General features: G+C 34.5%; 3 protein-coding genes across 14 annotated transcripts; 1 reads left to right on the plus strand and 2 right to left on the minus strand.

Moving 5' to 3' along the window:
• Window positions 1-8,716: 8,716 nt before the first annotated feature.
• Window positions 8,717-11,935, plus strand: LOC109211656 (HIPL1 protein-like). Its single transcript, XM_019375215.1, has 7 exons — window positions 8,717-8,943; window positions 9,050-9,207; window positions 9,440-10,213; window positions 10,553-10,769; window positions 10,882-11,060; window positions 11,168-11,391; window positions 11,480-11,935. The coding sequence occupies exons 1-7, from the start codon at window positions 8,847-8,849 to the stop codon at window positions 11,871-11,873; spliced, it is 2,043 nt and encodes a 680-aa protein (XP_019230760.1). The 5' UTR covers window positions 8,717-8,846; the 3' UTR covers window positions 11,874-11,935.
• On the minus strand, window positions 11,881-12,480 carry LOC109211658. The gene is made up of 2 exons (XM_019375217.1): window positions 12,374-12,480; window positions 11,881-12,209 (listed from the first exon to the last, which is right to left on the minus strand). Exons 1-2 carry the CDS (start codon window positions 12,457-12,459, stop codon window positions 11,900-11,902), a joined length of 396 nt encoding a protein of 131 aa, XP_019230762.1. The 5' UTR covers window positions 12,460-12,480; the 3' UTR covers window positions 11,881-11,899.
• Window positions 12,421-23,382, minus strand: LOC109211654 (pentatricopeptide repeat-containing protein At1g05670, mitochondrial). 12 transcript variants are annotated; one of them, XM_019375214.1, is made up of 7 exons: window positions 22,806-23,382; window positions 21,249-21,311; window positions 16,653-16,750; window positions 14,299-16,494; window positions 13,324-14,137; window positions 13,107-13,179; window positions 12,421-12,718 (listed from the first exon to the last, which is right to left on the minus strand). In XM_019375214.1, exon 4 carries the CDS (start codon window positions 16,343-16,345, stop codon window positions 14,402-14,404), a length of 1,944 nt encoding a protein of 647 aa, XP_019230759.1. In that variant the 5' UTR covers window positions 16,346-16,494; window positions 16,653-16,750; window positions 21,249-21,311; window positions 22,806-23,382; the 3' UTR covers window positions 12,421-12,718; window positions 13,107-13,179; window positions 13,324-14,137; window positions 14,299-14,401. The 12 variants fall into 12 exon arrangements, with proteins under 12 accessions (XP_019230759.1, XP_019230751.1, XP_019230750.1 ...); XM_019375206.1 differs by having other exon boundaries at window positions 13,324-13,900; window positions 14,000-14,137; window positions 14,299-16,750; XM_019375205.1 differs by adding an exon at window positions 12,959-13,018 and having other exon boundaries at window positions 13,435-14,137; window positions 14,299-16,750.
• Between the last annotated feature and the right edge of the window lie 1,796 nt (window positions 23,383-25,178).

Consider the following 25,178-nt stretch of genomic DNA (forward strand, 5'->3'; position numbering starts at 1 on the left):
ACGAAATGCTATTGCATCCATAACACGTGAATATGTCTCTTCATAATCGACACCAGGATTTTGTGAAAATCCATGTGCAACAAGGCGTGCCTTATATCTTTGTACCTCATTTCTCTTACGTACAAAGACCCATTTATAGCCAATAGACTTAACACCATTTGGTGTTTGGACTACAGGCCCAAAAACTTCACGTTTTGCAAGTGAATCCAACTCGGATTGGATTGCTTCTTGCAATTTTGGCCAATCACCTATTTGTCGGCATTCTCCAACAGATTGAGGTACAAGATTCTCACTATCTTGCATAATGCTAGATGTAACATTATATGGAAAGACATAATCCACCACTATATCCACTCGATTCAAATTTGTCTCAATATCGATTGGGTTTATTGATAGTTCCTTATTTTCTTGAGTCTCAAGCTCATTGATTTCCTCATGAATATCAGGATTGGGCAAATCGTGGATTTCTGCATGAGGCTCTTTCGTAGTGTCATCTTGAGAATTTGTTTTTCTTTTTCTAGGATTTCGATCCTTAGAAACCAATGGTCTGCCACGCTTTACGCGTGTTTTTGACTCATTAGCTATGACACTAGAAGATTGTCCAACAGAGACATCAATACCGATTGGAACATTCTTTGCAGGGATATGTGATTTTGTTATCCTTTTCAGATCCATAAATGCATCTGGCATTTGATTTGCTATTTTCTGCAACTGAATGATTTTTTTCACCTCTTTTTCACTAATAGAGGCACGTGGATCAAGATGAGACAATGATGAATTTTTTCACAAAATTTTCCGTTTGGTTTCACCAGTTTCTCCCTCAAATTTTGGGAAAAGTGTCTAATCGAATCGACAGTCTGCAAGTCGTGCAATGAACAAATCTCCCGTTAATATTTTGAGGTAGCGAATAATGGAGGACGATTCAAAACCAACATATATTCCTAGCCTTCTTTGAGGACCCATTTGGTGCGATATGGAGGTGCTACATGCATGTATACTGCTGATCACGCCCAACTATGCCTTATAAAAAGGACTAAGCGAAGGTGACGAGAATAGTAAGTCCTCGGTAGAGAACTAAGGCTTAATTATAGTTGCTCAATATCGCTAAGAAACATAAGTCCAAAAATTTTCTAATTATAAATATTATAATGCTTATTTTTATCTAATTAACTAACAAATACCAGAAAGCAGTAAAACTATCAATTAACTAGGATAAGGATTGGAGACAAGATTAAGGAGGTCTAGAGTTATGATTTCCCCTATTGTCGGAATCCTTTCCGCTACGTTTTCTATAAATTTGCCTAAGTCTTCTCTACCGATCATGAGCGCTCTGAGTGTCGTAATTCTCTCCCGAGTAACTACCACAATTTACTAGACATATTTTCCCGAATTACGCTAGCTGGCATTAAGTAAGGCTCACTCGGATCGCATTAAGGTTTCGTTATCCCTAATCCCACCTTTAAACCCTCTGTATTGATCCCTCATATACGTTAGGAGTGATGTTGTTCAACAACTACCTAAATATGCACTCTCTCCCGAGTAATACACACTAAATAAGCACGGTCGATTGAGAGCTCTTCAACCAACCACAATATAAACGTAGTTGAACAAATTGAGAAAAGCTACGGCTCAATTATATAAAAACATAACAAAAATTTATCCAACAAAAGGTTCTATCAAAACTCTAGATAACAAATTAGATATTCATAATAGTATGTATAACTATAATACTAGAATTCATAACCAATAAGAAAATAGGAAGAAGGAAGTGAAAAACTCGTAGAAGAATTCTCCGCCTTGCTCCTACTGTGTTCTTGCCTCCTTAGGTCGAATCCCTGGTCTCCACGGCGGCTCCGTGCTCTCCCTAGGTCTAAAGTGTGTCAAAAGTCTGTCTCCCTTGCTCAAAATAGCGTTTTTACATGTATTTATACCAAATAGGGTCGGGCCCAGACGAAATACCTTTTTCTGCGCAAAATAGGACTCTGGCTCTGTAAAATTTGCACAGGCGCGCTGCATGGGGCGACGCGCCATGCGGTGTGCTTGTGGGGAAGTTCAGAGAGCTGATTCTGACAGGCTGCAGGAATTTTCCACAGGCACGGCGCGTCCCGCGCCGCTCTATGCGCCGCGGTAGTGGGAATTGGCGAAAATGCAAAACATGAAAGTTGTAGCCCTTTCAAATAGCTTTCCAAAAATATATTGTGGAGCCCAAATGGAGTTCTGAGCGAGAAGTTATGTGCATTTTACTAGACAATGCGTCGTACGCTCGCTCGATTCTTCGTTTCGTTCTTAACTATCATCCGTTGATCCCCGAACATGATCCCAGCTTAATTCCTTGGGCTTTTACTCAGATTTCAAAGCTCCAAATCACTTGAATTCATTCCATAATATCTACATAGCTCGGAATCATTCCTACAAGGCATAAAATACACAATTAGTGCAAAACACTAGCGATTAAAGCTCAAACTCAATTAGAGTGCAGTACATTAGAGTGTAATAAGCGACTAAAATACGCAATTATAGCCTATCACCAACTGCGCATCCAAAAATTCTTAAATGAGATATATTAGGTTCATGACCCAAAACTAATTGCAAAGGGAAATATTTATGATAATTTATTGGTCTGAGACAAACTAGCATTGCTGCATGCAAAATGGTGTGACCCCAAACAGAAGTGGGTAATCTCGTTTTCATGAGTAACGGTCTTGCTATCAATTGCAGACGTTTAATCAAAGACTTTGCAAGGTCATTTTGAGTGTGAACATAAGCTACAGGATGTTCCACTTTTATCCCAATTAATAAGCAATAATCATTAAATGCTTGGGATGAAAACTCAACAGCATTATCAAGTCTAATAGACTTAATTGGATTATCGGAAAACTGTGCCCGTAATCGGATTATTTGTTCCATTAATTTTGCAAATGCCAGGTTGCAAGATGACAGTAGGCACACATGAGACCATCTAGAAGATGCATCTATTAAGACCACAAAATATCTAAACGACCCGCTAGGTGGGTGAATAGGTCTACAAATGTCCCCTTGTATATGTTCCAAAAACGCAGGGGACTCAAACCCAACCTTTGTTGGTGATGGTCTAATATAACTTGCCTTGATAACAAGAAGTGCAAGAAAATTCATTATTTAAAAGAATCTTCCAATTCTTTAGTGGATTCCTATTTGAGTTTTCTATAATCTGTCACATCATAATTGATCTAGGATGTCCCAATCGATCATGCCAAAGTACAAAAGTATTGGAGTCAGTAACCTTTTGATTTACGATAGAATGTGCCTCACTTGCACTAATTCTTGTCCAATATAGGCCACAAGATAAAGATGGGAATTTCTCAATAACCCTTTTCTGGCCAGAGGCATTCTTGGTAATGATGAGATATTCAAGATTATTCTCATCTATTGTCTCAATATGATATACATTTCGGCGGATATCTTTAAAACTCAACAAGTTCTTCTTGGACATGGAGGAGAACATTGCATTATCTACGATAGGTATTGTTCTCCTAGGCAGAGTTATAGTAGCTCTTCCAGAGCCTTCAATTAAATTACTACTATCAAAAATTGTAGTAACATATGCATTACACATACTTAAATGAGAGAAATATTTCTTCTGTTTGAATATTGTATGTTTCGTACATGAATCAATTAAACAAATATTTTTACAATTAAACTTTGATCCAAGTTTGCTTTGTGAGATATCCATATATGCTTCCTGTGGTTTGACATACAAAAGAAATATACGAATAAAGATTAGTATTTTCAGAGAAAATGGAAAGGAAACAAAGTTTAAATATAATGAAGTTTTTTTTAAGAAAGAAAACAAGGTTTTTCAATTAAATCATGATTTCGTCTTCCTCATCCAATTACAGTAAAAAAAATTGTTTCAGCCATTAGATCTCAAGGTTGCATTATTTATACCCAATAATTCTAATGCCGTTACAGTTTCAATATTGAATGTAAATTACAAATCATGTTTATTCGTTATTTTGTCATAATGTGCATGTTGTTACGTCACATTAACTAGAACACTCATGAAACTACGTAGTGATTCTATGTGTTCGTAACATGTAGACTCGCATGGTTCTGACTATAGTTCTTACTAATACTAACTAATTTTGTATCATGTGCAACTATAGTTATTGTAATGATAATAAAAACTTTAGTCACTAATAAGGAAGCAACATAAAATATCATACGCATAATCTACGTGTATACTAATAAACAAAAGACAAGATTGTTTCCAACATCACACGTAATTTATGATTGTGTATGTTTGTATTAATACTAATTGATATTAATGACTATTACTCATGTAAAGAACTGTGATTACATGATATTTATTCACTAGCTACTACGAATAAGCAAAAATAAAAATCAAACTACTTAATCATCTTTAACCACGGATCCATCACCGATCAAGTGGTCTATTTTTCCGTCAGGGCGCTCAAAGAAGTCTGCCACATCCAAGTGGGTAATGTCAAATTCATTGTCTTAGACAAAATTAGCTTCAGGGTCTTTATTCTTTAGAGATGCTTGATAAAGCTCAACCAAATATCTTGGTGGACGATAAATATTTGCTCAATGCCCTTTTCCACTGCAACGATAATATTCAGTTTCTGAACCATTTGCCTTTGGCTTCTTATCTTTCCCTTTTCACTTTTGGTGATTATTTTTCTTTGGGGGATGATTAACACCAGAAAAATTTCTGCCTCGTCCAAGGCCACGACCACGGCTTTTTCCACAATAGTGGGAATACACCTCATCCATTTCAGGCAATAGTGTAGACCCAGTGGGTTGATTATCGTGATTTCTCATGAGCAAGTCATTGTTTCGTTTAGCCACAAGGAGAAAAGAAATCAACTCAGAATACTTGTTGAAACCTTTCTCTTGGTACTGCTGTTGCAAGACCATATTGGAGGCATGAAACGTTGTGAATGTTTTTTCAAGCATATCATAGTTAGTGATACTATCTCCACAAAGTTTCAATTCAGAAGTAATTCTGAACATCGCAGAATTATATTCAGAAATAGACTTAAAGTCTTGGAGCGTCAAATGAGCCCAATCATATCGTGCTTGTGGAAGAGTGACCAACTTTAAGTTGTCATATCTTTCCTTTAAGTCATTCCACAAATAAGTGGATCTTTGACTGTGAGATATTCTATTTAATTTTCAACCCTTCATCAAGGTGATGGCGCAAGAAAATCAAGGCCTTAGCACAGTCTTAGGTAGATGCTTTATTTTTATCTTTAATGGCGCCTCCAGGACCCATTGCATCTAAATGGATTTCAGCATCCAACACCCATGTCATATAGTTCTTGCCCGAAATTTCAAGGGCAATGAACTTTCTTTTCATAATATCAGTCATAATTAAAAGAGGAGCAAAGTTATACCTTAGTCTCCTCAAAGAGTTTCTTGAGACGGTAGAGTCTCCTGATAACGTGAAATAAAATAATAAGGAAAAGAATAATATTGCAAGGAAAAGAGAGAGGTAATTCTTATTGAATTTTGGGATGAATTACAATGGGGTAAGAGCCCTTTATTTATAGGGGAAAATGACTTAGCCACAAAGTAACAAACTCTCTAAAAGATAGATATTCACTCTAAGTACAATTCTATTCGTAACAATAAAGAATTTTTTGAGAAGTATATATATTTTAATAATAAAACATTTAAGATTGTGCAGTTATTTTCAAGGATCATCTTGTTATGAGGGATTACATATTGAAATATATAGGAAACTATGAAGATTATGGACCTACCTTAATGTAGTAATCATATTGAATAATTTAGAGTTCCAATTTAGTTATTGGACCAGACACGGAGTTTATACGACGACGAACATGCGTTTAATGTTAAGTAATATAGCATTGATCAGATTATTAATACTAAAATATAGCCAGAGATCTCTTTGTTATTTTGTATTATTTGTTTAACCATATGAGATAATGATACCATTAATATTGGCAAGAATATGATCGTCTGACAAAGTGACCATCATTTTAATTTGATTTTGCTTTGTTTCTAGGATCTTGGTGTCCGGTTGGAGAGGAAATACATCGATATTTCACATATAATAACCCAAGAAACCTTGATTTGTGCTAATAAGTATTAATAATCGAATCGTTAGTTGTGTTTGGTATGTCGAAAATAATTTTTTGATGATGTTTTCTTGCAAGAATTACTGTGTAGTGTTTGGTTATCTTAAATTTCTGAAATTTTTTATTTCAGTGAAGATACACACTACATGGAAGAAAACCACTTACATATATAATGATGATGCCATTTATAAGCGACATGAAATAATTTGAAGTATCAATTAACAATATTGTTGTTAACTGTTAATTACTCAAAGTGATAACTCGAAACGCCATCCAACATATCCTATCTTCTAAATTTTTTCTTTGTTTCTCGTCTGATATTCGATATTCGGTTTGGAACTCGATTAACTTGAATTGGTGCAAAAAAAATTCACTTTCGAAAAAAGCGTTCCCTACCAAATTAATGCGACCCCATATCTTATCTCCTACCTTCTACTCTAAATAACCGTCAAGTACCTTTATGCTTAAACAAAATACGGTCAATAATGAAACAGATAAATTTTCAAGGCAGGGGCAGATCTAGTGTATTAGTTACGGGTTTTCGGGAACTCAATAACTTTTGTTTAGATTCAGTATTTGTATTGAAAAAATTATTAAATGTATAAAAATATCCAGCTCGGAACTCAGTCCGTTAATCCATTTATTATTGTATATTAAAAAATTTCTTCTCCTTTTCTCACAATTCCTTGGTACTTTCTAATAGGAACACCAGAGTTTTCTACTGCATTTATGAAGTGTATGTAATTGTTCTTAAAACTTCAGATTTGTTTATAGGATCAGAAAAGTTTATCAGTACATTCAACGACTATATAAGCAAAAAGTATAAAAAAGGATAATAAAATAAATGTCGATTGGTACAAATAGTGATAAATCGCATTCAAGAAAATGACCATTTAGTGGCTGAAGTGTGAACCCACTATACCACTTTTTGAATTGTAGGCAAGTACACGCCGTATGTTTTTTTGTTTGGCTTTTCGTTCGGTATTCGATATTATTAAAATTTTATTAATTTAAATTTATACCGGGTAGAAGTATAAGCAATCAATGCAAATGTACACATCACTAAGGTAATAACTAAGGGTGTACACGGACGTGATTGGTTTGATTTTTATCAAAACCAAACCGACCAACTATATTGGTTTGGATTGGTTCGGTTTTGTTGGGTATTTCGAATTTTTTTTATTATGTGAATATTATTTCAATCTTACTTTGTTAAATTTTATTAAGTAAATATATGTTTAGTAAAAAAATTAAAAAAAAATGACAAATATGTGATCTATTAAAACATTCTTATGGAAGAATTTTCTTAGTAACACATGATAGTTGCTTTTTAGTCGTCTAACAAAAATTTTATATTGATGTACACTTTCGAGATTAACCGAATTTAATAATTAAACATAAAAATAAATATGAACCTATATAATGATATGTTCTATTTAATTTTAAATTATCGAAATACCATTTAAAACTCTTTTACATTATCGAAATAGCATTTCAAACTCGAAAAAGATATAAGAATTTAATAGATCTTGGTATATAAATATGGAAGAACAAAAAGATTGATGCATTTCACTAACACTTAACAAGAAAGTGATCATACAATCCATTATTTAAAGTTAATAAATATGGAGCACTTCATATTTAACTAAGTATTACATCTCATAAGAGAATTGCATATATTTTTAGATATTTTTTAAAGAAAATTTTATAAAAAGTCTTAAAAGTATATATAAAATTTTTATATTATATATTATATTTATATGTCGGTTTGGTTCGATTTTTTTAAACTCAATATCAAACCAAATCAAACAAAACTTATTCGGGTTTTTTAATCTGTTTAGTTTGACTTTTTGATTTGGTGCGATTTTCCGGTTCGGTTTGTACCCACTAGTAATATCAATGAAAATGAACATCCAATCCAACTTTTAGTAAATTTTAACTTTTTATTCTTTTTTGTTTTTTTTCTAGGTAACAATAAAATATCTATTTTTGTCCTTTATCATTACTGCCCTTTTCAACCACTACCTATCCACTGAGATTTCGTAGAGGCTAATAGTCAATCTAAACTCTAGAATTATTGCTCAAACGTGGGTGCCAATTTCCAATTCTCCTTTTACCAACTTGGAACCTTTCTGGTAGAGATAATATATCATACCTTAAAGTTAAAAGAGTTCGAAAAAAAATTCAACTTCTTCTGAAAAATCATTATATTTTATTAATGGAAACAATTTTATGTTTGGTAAGACGAAAGTCATCCTGAAAAATATTTCTTTTTTGGTAACCAGAAAATGTTTTCCAAGGGAGAACACTATTTTCACCAAAAGAATAAAAATAATTTCCCTCGCTTATAGACATAAATCGTTTTTCTTATAATAATTTTACCTCTTAACTTCATATTATTTGTTTCAGCTAATATATAGGCATTATTAGTAATACTCCAAAATTCACCAGAATCGTTTCTGATTTGCTATTATTATTATTATTATTATTATTATTGATCTTTAATATATACAATATTTTTTCTGAAATATTTTTTGCTCGCCAGCCAAACACCAAAAAATATTTTCCAAAAAAAAAAAATTCTTTGAATAATGACATCTTTTGTAACAAAGCTATTTTTCCTTTTTTTTTTATATATCTTGTTACTTATATCTCCATCATGATAAGAATAATAAGGGAGTAATACCAGATTTGCTGCTGCATGTTTGTTCTTGTCCTCTCTGCTTCATCTTTCCAGAAATGAATAACCACTTCAATCTGCTGTTCTCATTCATTTGTCTTCTTCTGTATAGCTTCTTCAATCCATCTTCTTCACTCCCTTTATGCACAGACTTGAGTAAGTTTTTTCAAGATTTTTATGGGGGCAGTTCAATCACTATCGAACTGTCATTTTTACATAAGTTTTTGTTTTCTTTTGCTGATTATTCATTGTACATATGTAGGAGCACCTGCTATTCCACAGAAGCCTTTGGCCTTTTGTCCATATAATGGAAGAGTCTGTTGTGACTCTTCAAAAGATCTGCAATTGCAGAAGCTTTTTGAGGGTATGAATATAACTGACACTGCATGTAGTTCTGCTGTGAAGTCAATACTCTGCTCAGTAAGTTTCCTAATTTCATTCAGCCGCTTTACCTTAACAAGGTAGGGGTAAGGTGTGCGTACACACTACACAGGGACTATTGATGTTGTAGTTGTTGGTTAGCTAATTTGCTTTTTTTGCCAAATTCTTGTAGAAAGAATATGATATTTGAGAACTTACATAAGAATAGTTTCAACATCTAATGAATAAACTTTGCTTTAAAGCTAATTAAAAAGATTTCCAACATTTGCAGACTTGTGATCAGTTTTCAGCAGAGTTGTTTAAGGTGAAATCAGGGCCAAGACCAGTTCCTGTTCTTTGCAATTCAACTGCTACATCAGAGAATAGTTTTTGTTCATCTGTTTGGGATACTTGTCAAAACATACCAATAACAAATTCTCCTTTTGCTCCATCCTTGAAAACCAAAGCAGGAGAGAGCCAAAACTCAAACTCCTCCTTGTTAACAGACTTCTGGCAATCGAAAACCGATTTCTGTGAAGCATTTGGTGGAAACTCTGATAAAGATTCATTATGTTTCAATGGAAAACAGGTTTCACTCAAGAAAAATGAAACTTTACAACCTCCCAATGGTATGTGTTTAGAGAAGATTGCTGATGGAGCTTACCTCAATATGGTTCCTCATCCTGATGGATCCAACCGCGTATTCTTCTCCAATCAGCCTGGAAAAATTTGGTTAGCAACTATACCAGAACAAGACTCAGGAGAAGCAATGGAACTTGATGAATCAAGTCCATTTGCTGATTTAACAGATGATGTTTATTTAGATGCAAGATTTGGGATGATGGGAATGGCTTTTCATCCAAACTTTGACAAGAATGGAAGGTTCTTTGCATCATTTAACTGTGATAAAGCTAAGTCTCCCAGATGTGCTGGAAGATGTGCTTGTAATTCAGATGTTGGTTGTGACCCTTCAAAGATAAACTCAGATGATAATAAGCAGCCATGTCAATATCATACTGTTGTTGCAGAGTTCAGTGTTAATGGGACTGCACCAAATCCATCCAAGGTAAGTTTTTCACTCTCAATATGCTCTAAAACAGCAGCTGTATCAATGATGGAGTTCAGCTAAACCTTTAAATTGGGACAGCGAACTTCTATATACCGACATATATACATTGGATTCAATGATAAGAACTTAAAGGTTGAACCTATCAACTGTAACTTCTGGATCCACTTCTGCTGATGGTGTAAAATTCTTTACTCTATCAGTTTATAGAAGTTAAACTCAACATTACAATTCTACCTTGAAATGGAATTTTCTCCAATTCCATTTCAAAGGTTTCTTTGCTGCGTCTCTAGGCACTGTGTTTTGACTTTGTTAATTGACATTTCATACATTTTGTAGGCGGAGAAGGCGAAACCATCGGAAGTGAGAAGAATATTTACAATGGGGCTCCCATTTACAGCTAACCATGGAGGACAAATACTCTTTGGCCCTGAAGATGGATATCTCTACATTATGATGGGAGATGGTGGAAGCAAGGGTGATTCTTTCAATTTTGCTCAAAATAAGAAGTCCTTGCTAGGAAAAATTATGAGGGTTGATATCGATAACATACCAAGTGAGCATTTCGATTTATTACAAAAATTGACACCAAAACTAGAAGCCTAATTAGCCTGCCTTGAACTTTCTTGAGTTATGTCATGAGATACTGGGTGATTTTTTTTCATCAGGTCAAGAAGAAATATCAGACCTTGGACATTGGGGTAACTATTCAGTTCCTCGAGATAATCCTTATTCACAAGACAAGGATTTGCAGCCTGAAATTTGGGCTCTAGGATTGAGAGATCCTTGGCGCTGTAGCTTCGATTCAGAAAGGCCTTCTTACTTCATCTGTGCAGATGTTGGGCAGGTAAATATGATGGTCTCACTTTTGTTAAATTTCATTTCTACAGACCTCTGCACCATGCTGACTTGTAACTTGATGATGACTTTCTGACAATCATTTGAATCATGCAGGATCAATATGAAGAAGTTGACATCATCACGAGAGGGGGAAACTATGGATGGAGCATGTACGAAGGCCCTTTCCGCTTTAAAAATGCTTCAGCTGATGATTCTATGGATCCCATCTTCCCAGTATTAGGATACAACCATTCTGATATAAATAAAGAGGTTGGATCTGCAGCTATCTCAGGTGGCTATGTTTATCGCTCCAAGACTGATCCCTGCATATATGGAAGGTAAATATGAACACCCATTTAGATATATAATTGAAGCAACTTCAAATTTTACAAACCAAACTTAACAGAAGGATGGCTAAATTTGCAGTTACCTATATGGAGATTTGTATGCTAAGAATTTCTGGGCAGCTCAAGAAAATCCATACAATAGTGGGAACTTTACAACAAGAGGCATACCATTTAGTTGTGCTCATGATTCCCCTCTCAACTGCAGCTCAGTACCCAATAGTCCATTGCCTGCTTTAGGTTACATATTCTCATTTGGACAGGATAACAGAAAGGATACCCATGTTTTAACAAGCACCGGCATATACAGAGTGGTTCGTCCAAGTCGCTGCAACTACACCTGCTCAAAGGAGACAGTGAGGGCTGCTGAGAGCCCAGGTCCCTCTGCACCTTCAGATGGTCACATTGCTAAACCAGATTTCTGCTTGGTCCTTGTTCTTTACTGCCTGCTGCATTTGACTAGCTTTATCTTGTAGAAATTTCACTGTGACTATGACATCAGTTATAATACACAAGCTATAGTTTGTGGCGGAGCAACTGTACATCTTGTTGCAGAAGAGAAATCAACTGTAAGATTAAAACCATGACCAACCCTAAAAGCGTTATGATCGTCTTCTCTCTTAAATACCGAATACTTCGACCACAGAAGACACGGCATATCAAATAATGTAGACAACAATACAAGGCCTAAGAAAAGGCAGTCCGGTGCATTAAACTCCCGCCAAGGGAAAGGATGAACCACAATGGGTTTATTATATGTTGTTTTACCTTGTTTCTTGCAAGAGCCTGTTTCCACAGCTTGAACCCATGATCTACAAGGTTTTAATTAAATAAAAACATTAAGAAAAAGAATAAAACAGCAAAGCTACCTTAGCTTCGGCGGAAGTGTGAGATACAAGAAAAAAAGAACGGAACAGGTACTTGATTAATACTGCTTTGGCTTTCGAAGTTTGCAATGCGTGATTTACAAATTTACCTCTCCTGAAACTGATGCCACACGTCTATGGCATAGCTAGCAAACCGTGAGTCAATTAAAACTTCCATACATATCAAGACAGCCATTGATTATCATATAACCTCCTCCAACAGTTTTAACCAGGTTAAACGATCATGCATTTATTCATTGAACTACTACTTCCATCTACCGAAACAACAGCCTCTCCAGAATCTTATCCTAGTCTTCCGGTGTTCTTTTTACATCTATTCCAAGCTTAGAAAAGCACAACCAACTGGGATCTTTATTCAATACACAGATGGATGGCAATCTTTGATGGTATGTTGTAATTTACTGCATTGCAGTAGAACTCCAGGCCCACAACACCTGATACACGAAGAAAGATGAATGTTAGATCACTCACTACCACTTCTGCAGCTATGGAAATCGAATATAGGTTAAAATAATGCTGCCCCTTGGAACTTCTGACTTTACATCCTCAACGCCCAAGAAACCCCCCACGGCTCCCCCCCCCCCCCCTCACCCCCATCCCCCAAAAAAAACCCCCCCACAAAAAAAAGGATACAGCAGCCACGTAAAAGTCCACTCTCCACTCTAACTTTGTACCCTTATAAAAGAAGTCCATTCCAAAGTTATCCGCTTTCCACTTCAAATCACCGGAGGAAACTGAAAAAGGAAGTCCATTCTAGAGTTATCTGTTTTCCATACTAAACTACAGGAGGAACTGACAGTCAATTCAATTTGCAACTTTTACCTAGCTTTCATGCTTCTTTTCCTATCCAAGCAGGAATTTCTTAAAGCTGACCATCAGTCCTCCTTTCACCTCCCTGCATCGCATGCTACGGATCTAAGTGAAGGGGGAAAAAAAGAAGCAAAAGTGCAGTACAGTGCTAAATTGCAGCATGCATTCAAAAATTGTATTCAGTTTTAGTTCCTTGAAGAAATGGAAATGACTAACAATACGCAATTACCAAGTATAATGAACTCAGCTGTTTCAAATAATCATCTGATGATTTAAAAGAGTAACAACTTGAATTGGCTTGACCGCACAAAAAGACTTATCATCATGAGGAGCAAGGCACCTGATTTATTATGGCTAGTTTCAAAATCAGCTACAGGATCACCACTAACACGATGCAGAAACATCTCTGAGAGCATTTTGCTTCTGAAAATGCTCGAAATGCTAATCCAGACTTAAAAAGCCACATTTCTCTCAGGCTCTAGGTTCCTCAAATGAAAAAGTCTGAGAGTGCTTAGCTTCATGAAGCTTTGACACCGGTGAATCTACTAGCAAAGGAGATCAAAGGTCCGAGATTTAATGTAACATGGTCTAATAATAACAGAAAATTCCTGGAATTTTTCAAAACCTGCAGCCTCTATGTTTTCTTCCTCCAGATTGACACAATTCTGACAATAAGCAAAACCTTTGAAGCAGCTATAAGCAAGATCCCTCTGGCCATCCAAGGACTCTGTTCTTGAGCATATCGGTGTTCATGCTCTTAGCTCAATGAATCAAACCTCCAGCAAAGCTGCTAGAGACCTTCTTATCTGATACATGCAAGCCATGAAAGAAAGCCATGAAGCTGTCAAATTTTTGGGACTGCTCGGAAATTTGAAGAACATGCATATTTCTGGGCAGCTAAGTACCATCATTCTTTTCCACAATTTGAAGTCTCTCGAGGCACTAGTTCCTGGATGCTTCAATGACTAGTGGTTTTCCCATATGCTGGTACCAATTTTTGACCAACAGTCAGCCAAACTATGTATTGCTGTAGCTCAAGAGACCTGAAACAACAAATTTGAAACTGATTTATCCCCGAAAAAGAAAAAGACTACGTGCTGAAGTATTTGGTATGCTAACTAAAGAAGAATGTCTAGCAGTAAGCTAGTCAAACTTTAGCATAATTCTTATGGAAGCTTATTCTTCTATGGTGTGGAAGATTTACCAAGGTTCTTGGATGATGACTACAATTTCAGGTTCCTGCTTTCTGTAGCAGCACAAATACAGCTGAAACTCTTTTATCAGAAGATTTAAATCACAGAGAACTATCATGTATTCCTGTTATCAGTCTTGTCTGAAACACACTTTTCTAATGCTTCATCACAAAGCTCAAGCGCCAAATCAAAGTTCCCTAATTCATAGTTCATATCCGCAAAGATGGAGTAAAGTTCTTTATCTGCCAACAAACCTTCCCTTCTCATCTCTTCAAACATTTCTTTGGCCTCAGAATACTTTTTCCTCCTTAAAAAACCTTTGATGAGTGCATGATAAGTATCTACCGTGGGAGTAAATCCCTTCTTGATCATTTCCTTGTGCAAAAACCAAGCCTCTTTCATATTTCTAGCTTTGCAATGTCCTCGTATCAATATGTTAAAGGTATTGGCATCTGGTACAACTCCTTGGCCCAGCATCCCCTTATAAATTTCTGACGTCATACGCATATTATTTCGAATGCAGTATTGCTTCAGAAGAGAATTGTAGGTGGTAGCATTTGGTATTATGCTCTTCTCCAACATCCACTTCAACAGTTTATCACCCTCTTCTAGCATCCCTGACATACAAAAACCATTCATCAGAACATTGAATGTAACTATTGTTGGTTGAAGTCCTCTGACCAACATCTGGCGTAGTAGTCCATGAGCCTCGCCCATCTCTCCAGATTTGCAATATGCATCCATTAGAGTAGTATAAGTAAAAGTATCAGGATGGATCCCTGCAGCTTCCATATCTTTCATTAACTTTACTACTTGCTCTACATCTCCAGCTTTACAAAGACCATTAACAAGTGAGTTGTATGTGTAGATATTCAGTTCAAGACCCTTTCCACACATCTCATGGAGAAGTTCGTGCGCTGTATCAAGTTCCCCTAGTTTACAGAGCCCATCTACCAGTGCAGTGTAAGTCACAATATTTGGCGCCAACTGCATCTGAACCATTTTGTTGTGAAGAGAAAAGGCTGCCCTTATCTCCCCTGCCTTGCAATAACCATCAATAAGCGCAGTATAAATGAATTCATCAGGTTCTAATCCCCGGCCAAGCATATCATTTAAGAGCGTATTTGCTTCACCAATTTTTCCAGTTTGACACAGACCAGAAATAAGGACAGTATATGTTACCAAATCAGAAGTAATGTTAAAATACTGCATCTCATTGAACAGTCTGTATGCAGCACTTATGTTCCCAGTTTTGCAGAAGCCATCTATAAGAGTTGTGTAAACAACATTATCTGGAGCGACTCCCTGGGAAGTCATCTCCCTCAGGATTTTCTCGGCGTCAAGCACTTTCCCAGTCTTAGACAAAAGAAGAATTATACTGTTAAAAGTAAAAGCATTTGGCTTCAATCCTTTTACTTGCATTTCTTTGATGATCTTCAAGACTTGTTCAAGCTGTCCAGTAGCACAGTATCCATTAATCACGGTGCTGTAACTTACAATTTCAGGCATACAGCCCCTCAGCTCCATTTGCAGGAGTAAGTTATGAGCTTCTTTAACTTTTCCTATCTGACAAAGAGAATGGATCATTATATTATGAGATTCATTATCCCAGCAAACACCCACTTCCGAAAATTCATTAAATACCTTAAGCATCATTTTGTGCCCCTCAATATCATGCGAGAGACGAGAAAGAAATAAGTTACATGAAGAGACAGATAAAACCAAGCCATAGTGCAACATCTTATCAAAAAGTTTTCTTGCATAATCTAGAATTCCCAACTCAACAAGCACTTGGAAGAAAATATCAAAAACATATGGATTAGAACCCCAATCCTTATAAGTGTATATTAATTTTTCAAGAAACTGTGAGAAGGAAACTGTCACATCTACACTGGGTCTTGTCCAGAAATCATGGATAAGCCTATGTGCTGTCCTTGCATCTTTTTGAGCAGCGGCAATATGCACGACAATACAACGGACTTCAATTGACGGGTCCCTCCGTTGACACCACCAGTCAAAGAAATCCAGAACTAGTTTGTAATCATTCTTCACAGTCATGAGAACCCAAATGATGTGGTCAGGTCTGATTTTTGATTCAAAGGGCTTTAAAACACGGCGAATGTGCTCAGAGTAACGTTGCTTAATAGAAGTTGCTACGCGATGCACGAGTTCAGAGTCTCTAATGGAGGCTTTTTTAGGCGAATAATCTGGAAAGGGTCTCGCATCAGTTAAAGGAAAGAAAGAAAGCTTTTCAGCTGCACAATTAGTTGAAAAGCAAGAGAATGAGGTGTGTTTTATCACAGAACCCAAGTATCGATGATAAGATAAGAGTTGACAATGGTACGAAAAACCAAAAATAGAACACCTCCTCATCTCTTTCAAAGAGAGCCATTAAAGCTTGCAAATGCCATGGCTCTCCTCCATGTACAAGACCAATTCAGAGAAACTTCATCTCTTTGTCACCTGTAAAACAAACAAGATAATCAGATAAGACATTGATCAACAACAACAACCCAGTGTAATCCCACAAGTGGGGTCTGGACATAAGACATTGATCATGTAATATTTTTACTTAAAAGGCAATTTCTGGAAAATACAATATCTGGAGAAGAAGGAAACTGAATAAAGACAAAAATTAACCTATCTGATAACGCTGTTAATGCTTCACCAATAATAAATATCCAGAAATAAAACAGCAAAGTTAAACACCATTCTGTCGCACCAAATTGATGTAGAAGATGTGAGTTCTCTTCTTTTAAAGGAGAGATGATATATTCACATCTAGAGCAGAGTTTACAAGATAAACTACAGTTCCCAACTGAGGCTAAACACCAGCCGAGAAACAAATGAAAAGTGTGAAACAAACAACCCGTAAGTAAACTGACTCATAATTCTTCAATCTATAAGTCGAGCATTGTGCATAGATTTGTTGTGCCAATCCAACACAAACTCCTTTTTTTTAAAATTATTTTTATTGTTTTCAGATAATTCTTTTCAATAGAGTTTCTTTTTTATTACATTACAAACATCCAAAATGCTCTGAACGTAGCCTGTGTTGTGAGTACAAGTTAGAAGTTGTTATTATTAAGCATTTACATGTTATCTTTAATGATACTTAATATGGTGCTTCCTAGCTTTCTCTCTTTAATGTCTACATCTGCAAGAAACTAAGGGCTAAGGAAAATATAATACTCGGCATTAATACTACTGTGTCTGTCTTCAGGTACAAAACATTTCTAATACAATACAGCGTTACTAATACAGCATTTGGTTTTAGCCTTTTAGGTAAAAAGAACTCTGCACAAAAATACCTGCATAAGTCATACCAGGGGCGTATCTGGGGGGGTTCCATGGGGCACGTGTACCCATGCTCCCCTCCCTAAATCATGTATAGTAATATTATATTTTTTTTAATGTTAAATATGTGTGTGCACCAAGCTCAACGTATCATATGATGCGATGATTATAGGATGCACCTCTCTGAGTGGATTATCAAATTTCATGTCAATCAAATTTTATTTTTTTAGTACTAGGCATCCAAGGGAGATGGACATATCAGGTGTCACTTTTTGCATATTAATTAAGTACTTCTTCTTTTTCTTTCTTTCTCTGTTTGATTTATTCTTTTAAAATTTCACGCATTGAAATTCCTATTATTCTTTTGTTACCATAAAATTTTATATGATTAAACGAAATGTGCATATTAAAACTAGTAGTAGTGAATGATGTAGCATATAGTCAATGGATTCAACTGATCCCAACATTTTCGATAGGGAGTAAAGAAGACATATATAGATGTAAGAAAATTACTATATTAATATTAAATTTGACCTTATAATTCCAAAAGTATAGTGGATGCAATAATAGAACTAAAGGTTGAATTCCTAAAATTTATATTCTGGATCCACCGCTTCATAATAGTGCCCATCCTCCTAAATTCCTGGATCCGCCTCTGAGTTATACGAGATTAAATTTGTTACTTATATATACTACTAGTGAGGGTATGCCCAGGCTATTGCCCGGGCCCAACTCTATATGAGCAATCTTTATCTAATTTGTATATCATGGTTCAGTTCTCTTGAGTACACCAGAACTTTAGGCTTCATTGTTGTTTAAAACCTTGAAGAATCATCGACGAAAAGCCTATACAAAATGAGCACGTCTAGAAAAGATGTCATACGCAGATGAGGAACTATAAGAGTTAGTAGCTGTGAAACATAAAAGTATATTAAATTGACAAAGGGAGGGCAAAATGCAATATCAATGCAAAATATATTTGCTTTAGATCAAAGTCTACTTCCACCTAAAGTGCTATTTAGAATTGTAAGAGATATTCTGATTGTTCCAGGTGATTTCTACGTAACTGCACTTGAAAAAATAAATAGTAAAAAAACGGAAGTCGCTAAAGGAAATAGAAGCAATTAGGAAAGTTTGTAGTAAATTTATCACTACTAAATAGGAAAGCACTTTGGTGGATAAGAAGCTGTGTTATTACAGCAGAGAAGGACAAATTTATGAGAGTAGAATCGAACGAAGAAATGAAATTAAAGCAGTTACAGAACTAATTTCTAATAAACAGTAAATCCTCCTCCTTTCTATTGGCGTGGGCCGGCAGTGTAGTCATTTTGGTAAATGTAATGGAATGTAAGTGGTATGTTGCAATTTAGTGCCAACAGCAAGTCAAGTTAGTAAGCAAAGGTGCGCGACCAAATTAGGAGAGCACCTTGCGCTTCACAAATCAAGGCAATAAGATGTTTCATAAGAACTTAAAACGATTTTAAGCATGTACCGCCAAACTCTACAGAGAATCAACGTGGACCAATGAATTAAACAGAGTTATGAAAAGGTGAAAAAGATAAGAATAAAAAAATAAAAATAAAAAGAAGCGTAGTACTTCATCTTTTTACCAAAAACTGATTGGTCCTAACAAAACTTCATACCAACTGAAAAGATAGATACAACGTCCAACAGATGAACAACAACCTCTCATCAGAGAATGCAGAAGATAATGAACTTCAACAACTGCATTAACAAATAAATCTCGCATAGAGGTTCATATATTGACCGTTTCACTAATGGCTTGGAGGAAGAATAATAAGATAATTAAGTATAAAGTATTCTCTTTTCTTCTTTACAAAGCATGTAATATTCTAAAAGAAGTTACAAGTTACCCATTCAAGGATCCAATTCCCTTTCTTTTGGTGATCATGTCTTTAAGATTCATAATATCAATAAAATTCTGCATTTTTTTATATGATTAGTCATCACGATTAACATCTCCGCAATAGTTTCCCACACCTGTAGATTACTCTAATGGTGCAATAGAACAAAAGATGGCATCTTTCTTCAAAACCCACAAAATTGCACCTAGTATCCTTTATTTTATCTTTGTAATCAAGTTTATACATCCACTCATATTCCCCAAGATTGACTTTAGAAGATGCACGAAGATACACTTTTTTTTCCTTTTGTATATACCGAGAAGAAGAACAAGATCAGAAACTGTAGACAAAAACAAAGCCTGCAAGACCACAACTTGCAGAAGCACCAGGGAAGGCACTTTAGATATGACAAAGAAAACTTAAATTTTATAGAATCAGTGAAATAACTAAAGCGTAAATAACGATATTTGAGGAAAGTTGCCTTCATAGACAATGCAACATTTCATAAAACTGGTTGGCGAAAGATACATAACCATAGTCAAACACCTATAGTACAGACGTTGTAAATAACTCTAAGCACACAAGAACAGAAAAGCATAGAGAAAGAAAAAGCAGACAACAGAAGTACTTGGAACCATATCTTAGTGAATGAACAACAATAACAGAGCTAGGACAGAAAGAATCAGTCAAATTTAGGACGTAGCATGCAGCGGAAGAAATGAAACATACTTTTCTAAATGTTGCAATCATCATCACATATATATTTTAGTTGTCCAAAGAGAAAGCAAAAAATTTCAGAATAACACATGCAAACATTATGCTGCAATAATGTAATCTGTTTTACCTATACTCAACATTCCAGTAACAGTATATATTCTCCATCTTGTAATAGTATCTCAGGCATCAACATATACCATTAATTCCCTCTATGTCATGTATGGAAGATAAGGGAGCTATAACATAAGCAGGAAAACTTTGTGGCAACAACAAATTTTGTAAATCATCATGTTTGTTCGTACAAAAAGAAAGCGTCGAAGTCGTTTACGAATCACAAAAGTGCTAGAAGTCTCGTTCCATTAAGTATTAGGATTCTACTTTGACATTGAAATTAGAATTTTGAAATACTTCTATTATCATTGCTTCCTCCCAGATAGGTTGGGTACAAATGTAGCAAATTTTTCACTTTGCCCAACACATTTGCTTATATGAAAGGATATATAACTGGAAGAACAAAGTAAAAGAAAAGCAAAAGCCATTATATATATATATATATATATATGTATGTATGTGTGTATAGGTACTGTTATTAAAATGTTTTATTAAGTACAGGACCCAATCTTCTAATTGCAAGTATGGAACTTCATAATTTTTATAGATAATTCAGTTTGTAGTAAGTAGGCCAAAAGAAGTTCCATTATAACAAANTTGTGCGACAGAGTAAGGTTCAATATTGGAAGAATTAACACTTAATAAACACCCACAGTTGTTCCAGTTTATTTGATGCTTCAACAGACTTGAAACGAAAAGGAAGAGTAGAGGACCTCAATTTTAACTTCCCATGTTTAATTCAAATTAGCCAAACAAAGCTACATGAAGTTTTTATCCATATTAAACTTCCTGGAACATAGTCAGTTAGATGAAGTTATCTACTGATAGGTTATTTTAGTTTCTACTAACTGAACAGCGGTGGTCCTCCGTTTGCATTATATAAAAGTTACACAAACTCTTAACAATATAACCTAAGTTTGGAAAAATTCAAGTTTGGATCCTATAATAAGATAGGGCAAAGAAAGATGTACCTCGGCAGGATCAATAGTAGTATTGTACTTCTTTATAAAAGGCGAACGTGATTCATCATTGAACTGAAAAATAGGCAGCCAATATCATAAAAAGTGGAAAGAACTACAGGAAGAAATAGGAAAAGCTTGCATCTGTGTACAAGGGAAAAAACCTGAGATATTTTTTCCCCTAATATAAACTGAGAAAAAAATTTAAAGGTAAATATTGATCTTGAATAGCCAATTTGCCATCTTATCTAAGCTTAAACCCATAAGGTTTTTACACAAGCACACTCTTTAAGTTTAAGAGTCATATATGCCTTCAATATACAGAATCTCAACAATTAGTCTGCACAAAGATATTCTCAAACAATGTATAAAAATACAAATAAAACTCATGTATTATTGGACACAACAGGGAAAAAAATCATAATATACAGAACTTTAAGGAGTAACACAATAGCATGAGTTACATTGCGACGCTCCAACTCAACCCCCTCTGCCCAATTTCCACACTGTCAAAAGAATCATCAGTTGAAAGTTCTAATCAAACTTAAATTTGTTTGTAATAGGAAACTCTTCGACTTATGATTAATCACAGTGATAATACATTCAGTTGTCACTAATTTAATGTCGTGAAGCATCTCTTATGAAGTAATACATCTTCAATTGAGAAACAACAATGAGCACTTATCTAACACCGCATTTCTCTTAACTTTTGTCAACACAAAAAAAACTCTCAAACTGCTTGAAAAGGAATGCACACAGTTAGTCCTTTAAATCCCAGTTGGGGGGTTTAGGTAGCATTTTATTTCAACATTCTAAAAACTTAAAAAAGTTTCAGAAGAGTAAAGAAGTTAAGAAACAAAAATATTCAAACACCTTTAAAAACAAAGGCTATTTGCTGAAGTGCAACCCCTGAGGGGCCATCACAGTCAACCCAGAAAAGAGTATCGCTAACACTTCCCTTAATTCAAAGGACTTTTGGCCAAGCAACAGAGTCCACAACCAGTCGCAGTTTTCCTAAAATACCCCTACGACCCCAAGCTCCTCAAACTCTCCCTTATTAATAAGAGGAATGTGGAATAAGAATATGTGTATTCCGCATCCCAAGATAAAGCTATTTCTTATTTTGGTATCACAAAGTCTGTATAACAATCCATGTATTATCGTTCATCCAATAAAAATCCACATATTATTACTCACAACAAGACTATAATCCTTGCATAACTAGTATTTACAAAATGACCCCTAAAAGTTAGTGCAAATCAATAGCAACACAATATACAAAGTTTTCATCTTTTTGTGAACTTATGAGCCTACTTTCAAGTGAAAATACTCAGATAATTGATACTATAATTTTTTTTTATAAGGGACAAAACTAGGCAATGGAAATTTGATACTATTAATTGTTATATAATGAACTAACAGAACTTTGGCTATAATCAAATGGGAAGCAATAAAAATGAAAATTAACTTGAAAACATATAAAATTAAGTAATGAAAAATCGAATTCCAAGCGTACTTTATTAGGGTAAAGTAGAAAATAGTGGAGATAGCGAGCAGAGAGGAACATACCACCCGATTTTTCGCCGGAGAAGGAAGCAGGTTTCACTGTTGGGTCGTTGAATTGTTGTGTTGTAATGGACTCTGGGCCTCTCAAAATCCATTTTCAATAACTGATGGGCCGGACATATGTTGAAGTTAACAACTTTATGGGCATGGATTTGGGCAAGCAGAATTTTGGGCTTCCATTTTTTAGAGGGCCATATCCAAAAGGCTCGAAACAGTAAATATTTTTCACCTTGTAACCAGTTTTGCCCGCTATTTAAGCTATATCCAGTGTCTCCAATTTTTTTAACTGGTAGCCAATATTAAACGAAAATACTTTATTAAATAAAAGCGAGTTTGAAATTTTTAGAACCTGTTAGCTTGCAATTTTTGAACCAGAAAATCTTGAAATCTATTGGTTGATGCTGTTTTGGGGATCTTCACCTAACTAGTTTTGGTTTGGTAAATTGAATACGTGGAGAATCAGTTGAATCTCAATTGAAGGAGCTTGAAATTTAGGATTCCGTGAAATTATTATTTGTTTGGGCGGGGTATCGCTTCAATAAATTTGGTACATCTAAAGAAGATCATATCTTAAATTTGGGACCGATTGGTAAAAGTTTGAGTGAATTTGATCAAAATTTCAGCTGCAGCTTAAAGGAAGAAGGCAAACAAACTGAAGCTGGCAGATTTTGCCAAGTTCATGCATATACGGTTGGACATTAGCCTAGCTTCAGCCATATGTACAAAAAGACCTGACTTTTAGCCATATATGCTTGACCTTTATGCAAAAGACCTTTATGCAGAAATAGAGTTAATTTTATCCATGGTCATTGAACTTTTGTATTTGTTACCCAAAAGTTACTTTTTTTTTTTGTTACGTAAAAAACATTCAATTTTGTGTCACTTTTCTTTCTTTTGTTATACAAAAATCATTTTACTTTACTCTAGTTATCACAAGGGACACATTTTTACTTGATAATTCTATTATGCCCTTGATATTATATAAACCTTCACATTTATGTAATACCTTCTATATTATATACTATATAATATATTTTTAACTATGTATTTTATTTATAAATAAAATAAATTAATATTATTTTATTCATTATTTTTATAATATATTCATATATTTAATTTTTTTCTTAACGTTAATTTTTAAAATATATTAGTAGCTTTGTTAAATTTGTCAATAACTTTAATATATATTAGTAGAGAAATAAATCGGCAAGTACATTTCCGTGAGAAAATTCACACGTAAACAAATAGAAAATGAGGAAAAAATCATATGTTAATCTGAAGGAAAACCAATAGGTAACTCTACAAGCGAATTTAGCTGGGGATATTTTCTTGGGGATTTACCTGGGCAATTGGTAATTTGGGAAATTATACTACTAAAAATTCGAGAAAAACCGTCCAAAAAATTCGACCAAAGTTGGTCGGTAATGGCCAATAACCGTCCAAAACGCGACCATTAACGTCTGATCGGTATTTTGAAGGTCGGAAGGGCATACCAACCTTGGTCACAAGTTACCGACTAACTTTGGTCGGTCAATTAAATTAAAAAAACAAGAATTAATAAAAAAACGTTATTTTATAACGCTACTAATATATCTTGAAAATTAAAGTTAGAAAAAAAATAAATATACGAATATATTATAAAAAAAATAAATTAAATAATATTAAATTATTTTATTTATGAATAAAAAATACATAGGTAAAAATATATTATATAGTATATAATATAGAAGGTATTACATAAATATGAAAGTTTATATAATATCAAGGGCATAATAGACTTTTCAAGTAAAATGTGACTTTGTGATAACTAGAGCAAAGTAAAATGATTTTTGTGTAACAAAAGAAAGAAAAGTGACTTTTGTATAATGAACACAAAGTTGAATTTTTACGTAACAAAAAAAAAAGTGACTTTTGGGTAACAAACACAAAAGTTCAATGACCATGGATAAATTATCTCTGCAAAAATACATGAACTTTAGTTATATGTGCCCAGGGGCGGCCAGACCCCAAAGCAAGTGAAGCATTTGCTTTAGGCCCCAAGAATTTAAGGGCCCCAAAATTACTATTCTATTTCTTTATAAATAGTATATTATTTATATATTATTTCTTATGATTGATAAATTTATTTCTTTATTGTCATATTAATTTTTAATAACTCAATTTCTTCCTCTAATTAATANGGAGGAAGTATATTTTCTGGGTTCTCTCATTTCAGTTGTGATGCAATCAACGCAAAATTCATTCAATTTTTTGTATTTTATAAAACCAAATTTTTATTTTTTTCATTTCACATACTATATATATATATATATATATATATATATATATATATATATATATATATATATATATATATATATATATATATATATATAT

Source organism: Nicotiana attenuata, unplaced genomic scaffold (assembly GCF_001879085.1).
Source record: "Nicotiana attenuata strain UT unplaced genomic scaffold, NIATTr2, whole genome shotgun sequence".
Taxonomy (NCBI): Eukaryota; Viridiplantae; Streptophyta; class Magnoliopsida; order Solanales; family Solanaceae; genus Nicotiana; species Nicotiana attenuata.